Source organism: Lonchura striata, chromosome 27 (assembly GCF_050655825.1).
Source record: "Lonchura striata isolate lonStrDom1 chromosome 27, ASM5065582v1, whole genome shotgun sequence".
NCBI lineage: Eukaryota > Metazoa > Chordata > Aves > Passeriformes > Estrildidae > Lonchura > Lonchura striata.
In genome coordinates this window covers 1,964,977-1,979,435 of record NC_140729.1, presented here as the reverse complement: position 1 = coordinate 1,979,435, position 14,459 = coordinate 1,964,977, and the positions used below count along the sequence as shown (strand labels likewise).

The window sequence follows — 14,459 nt, the reverse complement described above, 5'->3', positions numbered from 1 at the left end:
TCCTGGTGCCCTCACCCCCATTGCCCCTCCCCGGTGCCCTCATCCCAGTGCCCTCATCCCCGGTGCCCTCACCCCGGTGCCCTGAGCCTTGGAACTCTCATCCCTGGTGCCCTCAGCCCCAGTGCCCTCATCCCCGGTGCTGTCACCCCTCATTCCCTCACCCCTGGTGCCCTCACCCTGGTACCCTCATCCTGGTGCCACCACCCCGATGCCCTGTGTCCCGGTGCCCTCATCCCCAATGCCCTCAGCCCCGGTGCCCTCACCCCGGTGCCCAGTGCCCGGTGCCATCACCCCGGTGCCCTCACCCTGGTGCCCGGTGCCATCACCCCAGTGCCCGGTGCCATCACCCCGGTGCCTGGTGCCCGGTGCCCGGTTCCCTCACCCCGGTGCCCAATGCCCTCACCTCGGTGCCCAGTGCCCGGTGCCCGGTGCCCTCATCCCGGTGCCCGGTGCCCTCACCCCAGTGCCCGGTGCCCGGTGCCCTCACCCCGGTGCCCAATGCCCTCACCCCAGTGCCCAGTGTCCGGTGCCCGGTGCCCTCATCCCGGTGCCCAATGCCCTCACCCCAGTGCCCAGTGCCCAGTGCCCGGTGCCCGGTGCCCTCACCCCAATGCCCTCACCCGAGTGCCCGGTGCCCAATGCCCGGTGCCCTCACCCTGGTGCCCAGTGCCCGGTGCCCAGTGCCCGGTTCTCTCACCCCAGTGCCCAATGCCCTCACCCCAGTTCCCTCACCCCGGTGCCCAGTGCCCGGTGCCCGGTGCCCGGTGCCCGGTGCCCTCACCCTGGTGCCCAGTGCCCGGTGCCCAGTGCCTGGTTCTCTCACCCCAGTGCCCAATGCCCTCACCCCAGTTCCCTCACCCCGGTGCCCGGTGCCCGGTGCCCGGTGCCCTCACCCTGGTGCCCAGTGCCCGGTGCCTGGTGCCCGGTGCCCGGTGCCCTCACCCTGGTGCCCGGTGCCCGGTGCCCAGTGCCCGGTGCGCTCACCGTTGGCGGGCAGGATGTAGTGGGCCTGGCCGGCGGGGCCGTTGCTGCCGGCGGTGACCACGGGGAAGGGCACGGAGAGCTGGACGTTGAGCAGCTGCAGCCGCTCCTTCTTGGCCGTCAGCGTCATGATCTGCTCCTGCAGCCGCTGGTTCTCCTTCTGCAGCGAGTGCAGCGCCTTCAGCATCTCCACGACTGCGGGGGGACCCGAAAACGGGGGAAAAAAGGGAAAAAAGGGGTCACAGGATTCATCATCGCAGCCCAGAGCGGTGGAGATGGGGAAAAATGGGGGGAAAAAGAGAAAAAAGGGTCACAGGATTCATCATCGCAGCCCAGAGTGATGGAAATGGGGAAAAATGGGGGAAAAAAGAGAAAAGGGATGACAAAATTCATCATCGCAGCCCAGAGCGGTGGGGATGGGGAAAAATGGGGGAAAAAGAGAAAAAAGGGGTCACAGGATTCATCATCGCAGCCCAGAGCGGTGGGGATGGGGAAAAATGGGGGAAAAGAAGAAAAATGGGGATGACAGCATTCATGATCACACCCCAGAGTGGCAGGGATGGGGAAAAATGGGGGAAAAAGAGAAAAGGGATGACAAAATTCATAATCGCAGCCCAGAGTGGTGGGGATGTGGAAAAATGGGCGAAAAAGAGAAAAAAGGGGTCACAGGATTCATAATCGCAGCCCAGAGTGGTGGGGATGTGGAAAAATGGGGGAAAAAAGAGAAAAAAGGGTCACAGGATTCATCATTGCAGCCCAGAGAGGGAGGGACCGGCCCCACAGCGGTGAAAAATGGGGGGAAAAAGAGAAAAGGGATGACAAAATTCATAATTGCACCGCAGACAGGGAGGGACCGGCCCCACAGCGATGAGAAATGGGGGAAAAAGAGAAAAGGGGATCACAGGATTCACAATCAAATCCCAGAGCGGTGGGGATGTGGAAAAATGGGGAAAAAAAGAAAAAAGGGATCACAGGATTCACAATCACACCCCAGAGTGGTGGAGATGGGGAAAAATGGGGGAAAAGAAGAAAAAAGGGGATGACAGGATTCATGATCACACCCCAGAGTGGTGGGGACAGGGAAAAATGGGGGGAAAAAGAAAAATAAAAGGATCACAAAATTCATAATCGCACCGCAGAGAGGGAGGGACCGGCCCCACAGCGGTGAAAAATGGGGGGGAAAAAGAAAAAGGGATGACAGGATTCATAATTGCAACCCAGAGCGGTGTGGATGTGAAAAAATGGGTGGAAAAAAGAAAAAGGGATGACAGGATTCACAGTCAAATCCCAGAGTGGTGTGGATGTGGAAAAATGGGGGGGAAAAAAAGAAAAAAAGGATCACAAAGTTCATAATTGCACCCCAGAGCGGGAGGGAGCGGCCGCACAGCGCTGCCCCAGCTCCTCCCCCGGCACACACTGGGGCTTTGGCTCTGCTCAGCTCTGCTGCCCGCGGGCAGAATCCCAAAAATTCCAGCTGGCTCCCAAACAAACCCTGGAGAGCCCCGGGAGCTGCCCCGGAGCTGCACCTCACCCCCGAGAGCCCCGGGAACTGCCCCGGGAACTGCCCCGGGAGCCCCGGGATTGCCCCGGGAGCCCCGGGAACTGCCCCGGGAACTGCCCCGGGAACTGCCCTGGGAGCCCCGGGAACTGCCCCGGGATTGCCCCGGGATTGCCCCGGGAACTGCCCCGGGAACTGCCCCGGGAACTGCCCCGGGAGCCCCGGGAACTGCCCCGGGATTGCCCCGGGATTGCCCCGGGAACTGCCCCGGGAACTGCCCCGGGAGCCCTGGGAACTGCCCCGGGATTGCCCCGGGAACTGCCCCGGGATTGCCCCGGGATTGCCCCGGGATTGCCCCGGGAACTGCCCCGGGAGCCCCGGGAACTGCCCCGGGAGCCCCGGGAACTGCCCCGAGAGCCCCGGGAACTGCCCCGGGATTGCCCCTCGCCCCCCGGCCGCTCTCACTGTTGACGCCGGCCTCGCCGTTGCCCTGCTTCTCCAGGAGCTGCTCGATGTTGGGGGTGGCCTGCGGGACGTTGTCCAGCTGCCCGCTGCTGCTGCACGACACGGTCTGGTCGAAGAGGGTCGGCAGGCTGCTGATGGGGGACCTGGGGGGGCCGGGGGCGTCAGGGGGACGCTGGTCCGTTCCTGCTCCATCCCCACTCCATCCCTGCTCCATTGCTGATCCATCCCTGCTCCATCCCCACTCCATCCCTGCTCCATTGCTGATCCATCCCTGCTCCATCCCCACTCCATCCCTGCTCCATTGCTGATCCATCCCTGCTCCATCCCCACTCCATCCCTGCTCCATCGCTGATCCATCCCTGCTCCATCCCTGCTCCATCCCTGCTCCATCCCTGCTCCATCGCTGATCCATCCCCACTCCATCCCTGCTCCATTGCTGATCCACCCCTGCTCCAGTCCAGCTCAGTTCCTGCTCCGTTCTCTGTTCCATTCTCTCTCCATCTCTGCTCCATTCCCTGTTTCATTCCTGCTCCATCCCCGCTCCATCCCTGCTCCGTTCCTGCTCCATCCCTTCTCCATTCCCACTCCATTCTCGCTCCATCTCTACTCCATTATCCCCAGGCTGTGCCCCTGTCCCTCCCTGTCCCTCCCTGTCCCTCCCTGTCCCCTCCCTGTCCCCACTGTCCCCTCTGTCCCCTCTGTCCCCTCGCTGTCCCGCTGTCCCCTCATTGTCCCCTCTCTGTCCCCACTGTCCCCTCTGTCCCCTCTGTCCCCTCCCTGTCCCCACTGTCCCTCTGTCCCCTCCATCCCGCTGTCCCGCTGTCCCGCTGTCCCCGGTCACTCACATGGAGGACAGGCTCTCCTGCGGGGACGTCCCTCGGCAGCCGAAGCCGCAATCCTCCAGGTCGGGCTCTGCGCGGGGACAGGGACAGAGGGCACGGGCTCAGCGGTGCCCAGTGAGTGCCCGGTGAGTGCCCGGTGTGTGTCCGGTGAGTGCCCGGTGAGTGCCCGGTGTGTGCCCGGTGAGTGCCCGGTGAGTGCCCGGTGAGTACTCAATGAGTGCCCGGTGTGTGCCCGGTGTGTGCCCGGTGTGTGCCCGGTGTGTGCCCGGTGAGTGCCCGGTGAGTGCCCGGTGTGTGCCCGGTGTGTGCCCGGTGAGTGCCCGGTGAGTGCCTGGTGTGTGCCCGGTGTGTGCCTGGTGTGTGCCCGGTGTGTGCCTGGTGAGTGACCGGTGTGTGTCCGGTGTGTGCCCGGTGAGTGCCTGGTGAGTGCTCAATGAGTGCCCGGTGAGTGCCCGGTGAGTGCCCGGTGTGTGTCCGGTGTGTTCCTGGTGTGTGCCTGGTGTGTGCCCGGTGAGTGCCCGGTGTGTGCCCGGTGAGTGCCCGGTGTGTGCCCGGTCTGTGTCCGGTCTGTGCCTGCCGGGGGGGCACCGGGCAGTTCCGAGCATCACCGGCACCAAGAGGTCCCAGGGAGCACCGAGAGGCACCGAGCAGCACCGGAACCGAGCGGTACCGAGAGGCACCGACCGGCACCGGAACCGGGCGGTACCGAGAGGCACCGACCGGCACCGGAACCGGGCGGTACCAGGAGAACCGAGCGGTACCGAGAGGCACCGACCGGCACCGGAACCGGGCGGTACCAGGAGAACCGAGCGGTACCGAGAGGCACCGACCGGCACCGGAACCGGGCGGTACCGGGAGAACCGAGCGGTACCGAGAGGCACCAAGCAGCACCGGAACCGAGAGGTACCGGGAGAACCGAGCGGTACCGAGAGGCACCGACCGGCACCGGAACCGAGAGGTACCGGGAGAACCGAACCGCACCGAACCTCACCAAACTGAGCTGGGCAGCACCGAACGGGACCGGGCAGCACCGAACGGGACCGGGCAGCACCGAACGGAACCGGGCAGCACTGAATCGGACCAGGCAGCACCGAACGGAACCGGGCAGCACGGAATCGGACCGGGCAGCACCGAATCGGACCGGGCAGCACCGAATTGGACCAGGCAGCACCAAATGGGACCGGGCAGCACCGAATGGGACCGGGCAGCACCAAATGGGACCGGGCAGCACCAAATCGGACCGGGCAGCACCGAATGGGAGCGGGCAGCACCGAATCGGACCGGGCAGCACCGAATGGGACCGGGCAGCACCGAACGGGACCAGGCAGCACCGAATGGGACCGGGCAGCACCGAATTGGACCGGGCAGCACCGAATGGAACCGGGCAGCACCGCACCGAGCAGCACCGACCCCGAGCGTGGCGCAAGGCGGCCCCGCCGGTGCGTCCCCCGGGGAGGAGCCGCCGGCACCGCCCGGCACCACCCGGCACCGCCCGGCACCGCGGCCCGATCGGGGCGGTCACCCCGGCAAGGTCCCCCCGGCCGGTTTGTCCCGGGGAGATGGGGGCCGCGGGGAGGGACAAATCCCGTGCCAAGCCCTGCCCCGGCTGGACCCGGTAATCCCGGGGAGCGCCAGAGGCAGGCTGGAGCGGAGCTTGAAGGTCGGCCGGGATTGGGGATCCTGTTCCCAGAGGGAACCCGGGTTCCTGGAGGTTTCCAGGCGCCGAGCTCCTCCCTAAGGAGCTCCACGGGATTCATGGAATGGTTGGGGTTGGAAAAGCCCCCCAAGGTCAGGAGGGAGGTCATTAACCCAGCCCGGCCCTGTCCCCGCTCTGCCGTGACACATCCGCGAGGTTTGGAACGGGACGGGGACCTGTTCCGATGCCTGAGCACCCTTTCCATGAGGAAATTCCCCAAAAATCCAACCCAAACCTCCTGAGGCCGTTCTCTGGGAGCAGAGCCCAACCCCCCTTCCCCGGCTGTCCCCTCCTGTCAGGGACTTGTGGAGATCCAGAAAGTCCATCCCGATCCTTCCTTTCTCCAGGATCAACATTCCCATTTCCTCTCAGCCGCTCCTGGAGCTCCAAACCCTTGGAGATCCAGAAGGTCTCTCCTGATCCTTCCTTTCTCCAGGATCAACATTCCCATTTCCTCTCAGCCGCTCCTGGCACTCCAAACCCTTCCATGGAGATCCAGAAGGTCCATCCCGATCCTTCCTTTCTCCAGGATCAACATTCCCATTTCCTCTCAGCTGCTCCTGGAGCTCCAAACCCTTGGAGATCCAGAAGGTCTCTCCTGATCCTTCCTTTCTCCAGGATCAACATTCCCATTTCCTCTCAGCTGCTCCTGGAGCTCCAAACCCTTCCGTGGAGATCCAGAAGGTCCATCCCGATCCTTCCTTTCTCCAGGATCAACATTCCCATTTCCCCTCAGCCGCTCCTGCCACTCCAAACCCGTGGAGATCCAGAAGGTCTCTCCCGATCCTTCCTTTCTCCAGGATCAACATTCCCAGCTCCCCTCAGCCACTCCTGGCACTCCAAATCCTTCCATGGAGATCCAGAAGATCCTTCCCGATCCCTCCTTTCTCCAGGAGCAACATTCCCAGCTCCCCTCAGCTGCTCCTGGAGCTCCAAACCCTTGGAGATCCAGAAGATCCTTCCCGATCCCTCCTTTCTCCAGGATCAACATTCCCATTTCCTCTCAGCCGCTCCTGGCACTCCAAACCCTTCCGTGGAGATCCAGAAGGTTCATCCCGATCCTTCCTTTCTCCAGGATCAACATTCCCATTTCCTCTCAGCCGCTCCTGGAGCTCCAAACCCTTGGAGATCCAGAAGATCTCTCCCGATCCCTCCTTTCTCCAGGATCAACATTCCCAGCTCCCCTCAGCTGTTCCTGGAGCTCCAAACCCTTGGAGATCCAGAAGGTCCATCCCGATCCTTCCTTTCTCCAGGATCAACATTCCCAGCTCCCCTCAGCCGCTCCTGGCATTCCAAACTCCTCCCTGGCTGCGCTCCAGCCCTTCCACGTCCTTCTTGGGAAGATCCCAAAACTGCCCCCAGGATCTGAGGCAGTGCCTCAGCAGTGCCCAGCTCAGCTTTGGCATCCAGAACTTTCCTCCAGGAAATCTGGGATGGGGCTGCTGTGCACAGGTGTGGGATAGCTCCCATTCCAAGGGTAATCCGGGATAAATCCCAGATTTATCTTCCCATCCCTGGAACGCTCGCTCCCCTCGCCCGGAGCCGTCTCAGATGTGGCGGCTCCAGCTCCAGCTGCCTCCCCACCCTTCCTCTTCTTCTCCACACATTCCCGCGTGCAGGAATCCCGGGAATCTCCTGCAGGGAATGCCGGAATTCCCAGCGGGATTTGGGAGCAAGCAAACCCAGCTGGGGCTCGGCAGCTCCTCCAGACAGAGCCGGGGGGATCCTGAACTCCCTCATCTCCTACTGGGACACTCTTCCAGGCAGGAATAATCCATATTATATCCATTAATTCCTGGATGTGGCCGGAATCTCCCAATACAAGATCTTGGAGCAGCTCCCAGTGCTGGAATTGGGCTCCAGAAAAACTGGAGAGGGGCCTGGGACAAGGGATGGAGGGGAGGGACACTGGGAGTGGGTTTAAACTGGGATAGGGCAGGGATAGATGGGATTCTGGGAAGGAATTCCCGGAGAAGCTGTGGCTGATCCATCCCTGGAAGTGCCCAAGGCCAGCTTGGAGCACCCTGGGATAATGGGAGGTGTCCCTGCCCATGGATGATCTTTAGGGTCCCTCCCAACCCGAACCATGGGCACCCGTTTTCCAGGGACACCCAATTCTCCAGGGAGACCCAGTTCTCCAAGGACATTCATTTTCCAGGGTCATTCATTCTCCTGGAACGCCCAATTATCCAGGGATATCCATTCTCCAGGGCCGCCCGGTTATCCAGGAACTCCCAGTTCTCCAGGAACACCCAATTCCCCAGGAACACCCAGTTCTCAAGGGACATTCATTTTCCAGGGACACTCGTTATCCATGGACATTCATTCTCCTGAGACGCCCCTTCTCCAGGGATATCCAATTATCCAGGGATATCCATTCTCCATGGCCACCCATTTTCCAGGGCCACCCTTCATCATCCAGGGCCACTCATGATCCAGGGACATCCAATTGTCCTGGGACACCCAGTTCTCCAGGGCCACTCATTATCCATGGACATTCATTCTCCAGGAGCACCCATTCTCCAGGGCCACCCCTTCTCCAGGGATATCCATTCTCCAGAGATATCCATTCTCTAGGGCCACCAGTTTTCCAGGGACACTCGTTTTCCATGGACATTCATTCTCCAGGGCCACCCATTTTCCAGGGCCACCCATTCTCCAGGGATATCCATTTTCCAGGGACACTCATTATCCATGGACATTCATTCTCTGGGAGCATCCATTCTCCAGGGCCACCCCTTCTCCAGGGATATCCATTCTCCAGAGATATCCATTCTCTAGGGCCACCAATTTTCCAGGGCCACTAGTTTTCCATGGACATTCATTCTCCAGGACCACCCATTCTCCAGGGCCACCCCTTCTCCAGGGATATCCATTCTCTAGGGATATCCATTTTCCAGGGACACTCATTATCCATGGACATCCATTCTCCAGGGCCACCCCTTCTCCAGGGATATCCATTCTCCAGGGATATCCATTTTCCAGGGACACTCATTATCCATGGACATCCATTCTCCAGGGCCACCCCTTCTCCAGGGATATCCATTCTCCAGGGATATCCATTTTCCAGGGACACTCATTATCCATGGACATTCATTCTCCAGGGCCACCCCTTCTCCAGGGATATCCATTCTTCAGGGATATCCATTTTCCAGGGACACTCATTATCCATGGACATCCATTCTCCAGGGCCACCCCTTCTCCAGGGATATCCATTCTCCAGGGATATCCATTCTCCAGGGACACTCATTATCCATGGACATTCATTCTCCAGGGCCACCCATTCTCCAGGGCCACCCATTCTCCCAGGATATCAATTTTCCAGGGACACTCATTATCCATGGACATTCATTCTCTAGGGCCACCCCTTCTCCAGGGATATCCATTCTCCAGGGACACTCATTATCCATGGACATCCATTCTCCAGGGATGTCCATTCTCCAGGGACACTCATTATCCATGGACATTCATTCTCCAGGGCCACCCATCCTCCAGGGCCTCTCCCGAGGTGCCGCTGGCAGACACGCCGTTGCTGTCCCCCCGGCTGTCACCCCGAGGCGGAGCAGCTGGAAAAGCCGGGAATGCAGCGGTGCCCTCCCGTCCTGGCAGGAGATCCCTCGGGAATGCCAACTCGGACATACCTGGGAATTCACGTACCTGCCCGGCTGCTCTCCGGCTGGCTCAGGAGGGGGTTCAGGGACAGCCCGGATGTCAGCGGGCTCCCGAAAATGTGCGAGGAAGGGAGGCTGAAGGTGGAACCGGCCAGGGAAAACACCTGCACGGGAATCAGGGAAATATCCTGGTTATCGCAGCTGTTCCCGCGTTAAAAATATCTCCTGGAGTCTGGCTTGGAGCCGGGAGCTCTGGGAATGGTGTGGATGCAATCGCTCCTCCTGGTGGGAGTGTTCCCTGCCCCGGGTGTCCCCAATCCCGACTGTTCCCATTCCTGGCTGTCCCCATTCCGACATCCCCAGTCCCAACTGTCCCTGCTCCCACTGTCCCCAATCCCAGTTATTCCCAATCCTGAGTGTCGCCAGTCCCAACTATTCCCAATCCTGAGTGTTGCCAGTCCCAACTATTCCCAATCCTGATTGTTCCAAATCCCCACTGTCCCCGTTCCCAACTGTCCCCAATCCCAACTATTCCCATTCCTGAGCGTCTCCAATTCCAATTATTCCCATTCCCAACTGTCCCCAATCCAAACTATTCCCAATCCTGATTTTACCAAATCCTGGCTGTCCCCAATCCTGACTGTCCCCAGTCCCAATTATACCCATTCCTGAATGTCCCCAATGCCAAGTATTCCCAATCCCAACTGTCCCCAGTCCAAAATATCCCCACTCCCACGTGTCCCCACTCCCCCTGTCCCCACTCCCCCTGTCCCCACTCCCACATTTCCCCACTCACCCTGTCCCCACTCCGCTGTCCCCACTCCGCTGTCCCCACTCCCACTGTCCCCACTCCCACATTTCCCCACTCCCACATTTCCCCACTCCCACATTTCCCGACTCCCACATTTCCCCACTCCCCCTGTCCCCACTCCCCCTGTCCCCACTCCCCCTGTCCCCACTCCCACTGTCCCCGCTCCCACATTTCCCCACTCCCACATTTCCCCACTCCCACTGTCCCCACTCCCCCTGTCCCCACTCCCCTGTCCCCACTCCCACTGTCCCCGCTCCCCCATTTCCCCACTCCCCCTGTCCCCACTCCCACTTTCCCCACTCCCACATTTCCCCACTCCCCCATTTCCCCACTCCCCCTGTCCCCACTCCCACTTTCCCCACTCCCACATTTCCCCACTCCCCCATTTCCCCACTCCCACTGTCCCCACTCCCACATTTCCCCACTCCCCCATTTCCCCACTCCCCTGTCCCCGCTCCCTCACCCCCTCGCGCTCTCCCCACCTGGGTGGTGGAGCCGGAGGAGGAGCAGGCCGTGGGGATGGCGCTGCCGAAGGGCGAGCGGCTGAGCTGGGGCAGGGCGGCACCGCCCTGGTGCGGGAGCAGCCCCGAGGGCAGCGGGGTGCTGCAGACCGCCCGCAGCGCCGCGCCCAGCGGGATCGGGTCCTTGTTGCTGGTGTAGATCCCTGCGGGGCAGAAGTGACAGCTGATCCCCGGGGAGAGATCCCTTCTGATCCCAGATATCCCCAGGAGAGATCCCAATTGATCCTGCTAATCCCCAGGGAGAGATCCCTTCTGATCCCAAACATCCTCAGGGAGAGATCCCAATTGATCCTGCTAATCCCCAGGGAGAGATCCCTTCTGATCCCAGACATCCTCAGGAGAGATCCCAATTGATCCTGCTAATCCCCAGGGAGAGATCCCTTCTGATCCCAAACATCCTCAGGGAGAGATCCCTTCTGATCCCAGACATCCTCAGGAGAGATCCCAATTGATCCTGCTAATCCCCAGGGAGAGATCCCTTCTGATCCCAAACATCCTCAGGGAGAGATCCCTTCTGATCCCAAATATCCCCAGGAGAGATCCCTTCTGATCCCACACATCCCCAGGAGAGATCCCAATTGATCCTGCTAATCCCCAGGGAGAGATCCCTTCTGATCCCAAACATCCCCAGGGAATGATTCCTTCTGATCCCAGACAACCCCAGGGAGAGATCCCTTCTGATCCCAAACATCCCCAGGGAGAGATCCTTTCTGATCCCAAATATCTCCAGGAAGAGATTCCAATTCATCCTGCTAATCCCCAGGGAGAGAGATTTCATTCTGATCCCAGACATCCCCAGGGAGAGATCTCTTCTGATCCCAAATATCCCCAGGAGAGATCCCTTCTGAACCCAAATATCCCCAGGAGAGATCCCTTCTGAACCCAAATATCCCCAGGGAGAGATTCCAATTGATCCCAAATATCCCCAGGGAGAGATTCCAATTGATCCCGCTAATCCCCATGGAGAAAGATTCCAATTTGTGCCGCTAATCCCCAGAAAGAGATTCCAATTGATCCCGTTAACCCCCAGGGAGAGGAGATTCCAATTTATCCCATTAATCCTCAGGGAGAGGAGATTCCTTGTTTTGGGATTGGGAATACTCAGGAATGGGAACACTCGGGAATGGGAACATTCGGGAATGATTTGGGATGTTCCCAGCTCAGATCTGCACTCCAGATTTCATCTTTTGGGAAGCTGATCAGGGGGAGATCCCAGGGTGATGGAACTGGATATCTGGATCTGGACATGGCTAAATGTGCTGGAAAAGGCCAGAAAATCCTGGAAAACTCTGTGAAAATTTGGGAAAATTCCGGAAAAGAGCACACCCGAATCCCTCAGGGAGAAACCCACCTGAGCCCAGCAGCGGCGACTCCATGCTGAGGCTGGGCAGGCTGCCGGCGTGGCCGAAGCTCCGGGATGAATTCCCAACGCTGGAGCTGACCAGGGATCCCCCGGAGAAAGGCGAGGAGGAGGTGGAGGTGGACCCAGCCAGCTGAGCCCCCAAAACCTCTTTGCCTTTACCCGCCTTGGGCCTGCCGGGGCCGTGCTTGTTCTTCTTGCTGCCCTTGTGCTTCTTCTCCTTGAGCACCTCGCCCTCCTCGGCGCCCGTCCGCTTGTGCCCGCCGCCCGCGGTGCCACCCACGGTGCCACCCACGGTGCCACCCACGGTGCCACCCGCGGTGCCACCCGCGGTGCCACCCGCCGTGCCACCCACCGTGCCACCCGCCGTGCCACCCGCGGCGCCGCCGGCCGAGGAGGATTTGTAGTCCACGGGGGAGGCGTCGCGGGCTCGCGGCGGGCCCACGGCCGAGGTGGAGAAGCGCATGATGGAGCCGAAGCCGGAGAAGATGACCTTCTGCTCGAAGACGTCGGCCTTGGGGCCCTCGGAGAGCGGCGAGCAGCGCGAGGACGAGCTGGAGCTGGCGGCTTTGCGGAATTTCTCCTCCTCCTGCTCCAGCTTGGGGAAAGGAGCGAAGTCCTGGGAGCCGGGCAGGCCGCAGGAGGAGCCTGGGGACACGCGGGGTCACTGGGGCTTCATCGCCCTCCTCCTCCTCCTCCTCCTCCTCCTCCTCCTCCTTCATTGCTCTGCTTTTCTCCTTCATCTTTCTCCTCTTCCTTCTCCTCCACCCTTCTTCTCCCCCTCATCCTCCCCCTTTTGCTCCTCCTTCATCGCTCTCCTCCTCCTCCTCCTTCTCCTCCTCCTCCTCCTCCTCCATTGCTCTGCTTTTCTCCTTCATCTTTCTCCTCTTCCTTCTCCTCCACCCTTCTTCTCCCCTTCATCCTTCCTCTTTTGCTCCTCCTTCATCCCTCTCCTCCTCCTCATCGCTCTCCTCCTCCTCCTCCTCCTCCTCCTCCTTCATTGCTCTGCTTTTCTCCTTCCTCTTTCTCCTCTTCCTTCTCCTCCACCCTTCTTCTTCTCCCCTTCATCCTCCCCCTTTTGCTCCTCCTTCATCGCTCTCCTCCTCCTCCTCGTTCATCCCTCTCCTTTTCTCCTTCATCCCTCTCCTCTTCCCTGTGCTTCATCGCTCTCCTCTTCCTCTTCCTCCTCCTTCATTGCTCTCCTTTTCTCCTTCATCGTTCTCCTCTTCCTCCCTCCCAATCCCTCCCCTCTTCCCTGTCCTCCATCCCTCTCCTCCATCCTTCTCCTTCTGCCCTTCATCCTTCCCCCTTTTCTCCTCCTTCATCCCTCCCCTCTCCCTCCTCCTCCTCCTCTTCCTCCTCCTTAATCCCTCTCCTCTTCACTGTTCTTCATCCCTCTCCTCTTCTTCCTCCATCCCTCTCCTTTTCTCCTCTCTCCTTCATCCCTCTCCTCTTCCTCCTTCATTGCTCTCCTTTTCTCCTTCATCCCTCCCCTCTCCCTCCTCCTCCTCCTCTTCCTCCTCCTCCATCCCTTTCCTTTTCTCCTTCATCCCTCTCCTCCTCCTTGCCCTTCATCCCTCTCCTCTTCATCCTCCTTTATCCTTCCCCTCTTCTTTGTCCTTCATCCCTCTCCTCCTCCTCCTCCTTCATTGCTCTCCTTTTCTCCTTCATCCCTCTCCTCTCCTCTCCCACCTCCTTCATCTTTCCCCTCTCCCTCCTCCTCCTCTTCCTCCTCCTTAATCCCTCTCCTCTTCCTCCTTCATCCTTCCCCTCTTCCTTGTCCTTCATCCCTCTCCTCCTCCTCCTCCTCCTTCATTGCTCTCCTTTTCTCCTTCATCCCTCCCCTCTCCCTCCTCCTCCTCCTCTTCCTCCTCCTCCATCCTCCTCTTCCTCCTCCTCCATCCCTCTCCTTTTCTCCTTCATCCCTCTCCTCTTCCTCCATCCCTCTCCTTTTCTCCTTCCTCCCTCCTCCTCCTCCTCTTCCTCCTCCTCCATCCCCCTCCTTCCTCCCTCCTCCTCCATCCTCCTCTTCCTCCTCCTCCATCCTCCTCCTCTTCCTCCTTCATCCCTCTCCTCTTCCTCCATCCCCCTCCCTCCTCCTCCTCCTCCTCCTGCCCCTCACCCGCCGCCTGGAAGTTCCCTCCGGCCGCTCCGAAGCCTCCGGAGCTTTTCCCGCTTCCCGTCTTCTTCCCCTTGTGGCTGCTGCCGTGGCTGGAGGATTTCCGGCCCTTGGCCTCCGCCCTGGCCACCTCCGAGCCCTCCTTGGTGGCCTCGTGGTGGCCACCGGGGCCCTGGGGGGACAGGCACGGGTGACACCGGAGCTGCCCGCCCACAGGACTCCTTTTCCCCGATTTCCCCCATTTTCCTGATTTTTCCCTCTCCGGAGCGGGAATTTCCTCATCTTTGGGATGGGGAATTTCCAGGAAATTTCCTCGTTCTCAGCACGGCACTGGAGATTCCTCATGGGAATTTCCTCATCCTTATGGTGGGGTCAGAGATTCCTTGTGGGAATTTCCTCATCTTTGGGACGGGGAATTTCCAGGAAATTTCCTCGTTCTCAGCACGGCACTGGAGATTTCCATGGGAATTTCCTCATCCTTATGGTGGGGTCAGAGGTTCCCCATGGGAATTTCCTCATCCTTTGGGATGGGATCAGAGGTTCCCCATGGGAATT

The 14,459-nt window shown here is 60.1% G+C and overlaps 1 protein-coding gene across 4 annotated transcripts in view; it reads right to left on the bottom strand.

The window, feature by feature from the left end:
- MLLT6 (MLLT6, PHD finger containing) overlaps window positions 1-14,459 on the bottom strand; it is a 49,108-nt gene that overhangs the window by 14,819 nt on the left and 19,830 nt on the right. For all 4 annotated transcript variants that reach the window (XM_085561776.1, XM_085561779.1, XM_085561777.1 and 1 more), the window contains 7 exons: window positions 13,908-14,076; window positions 11,777-12,433; window positions 10,387-10,568; window positions 9,140-9,257; window positions 3,790-3,856; window positions 2,945-3,087; window positions 985-1,176 (listed from right to left, as the gene is read on the bottom strand). In XM_085561776.1, the coding sequence (XP_085417902.1) occupies window positions 985-1,176; window positions 2,945-3,087; window positions 3,790-3,856; window positions 9,140-9,257; window positions 10,387-10,568; window positions 11,777-12,433; window positions 13,908-14,076 (1,528 nt within the window). The remainder of the gene's footprint in view (window positions 1-984; window positions 1,177-2,944; window positions 3,088-3,789; window positions 3,857-9,139; window positions 9,258-10,386; window positions 10,569-11,776; window positions 12,434-13,907; window positions 14,077-14,459) is intronic.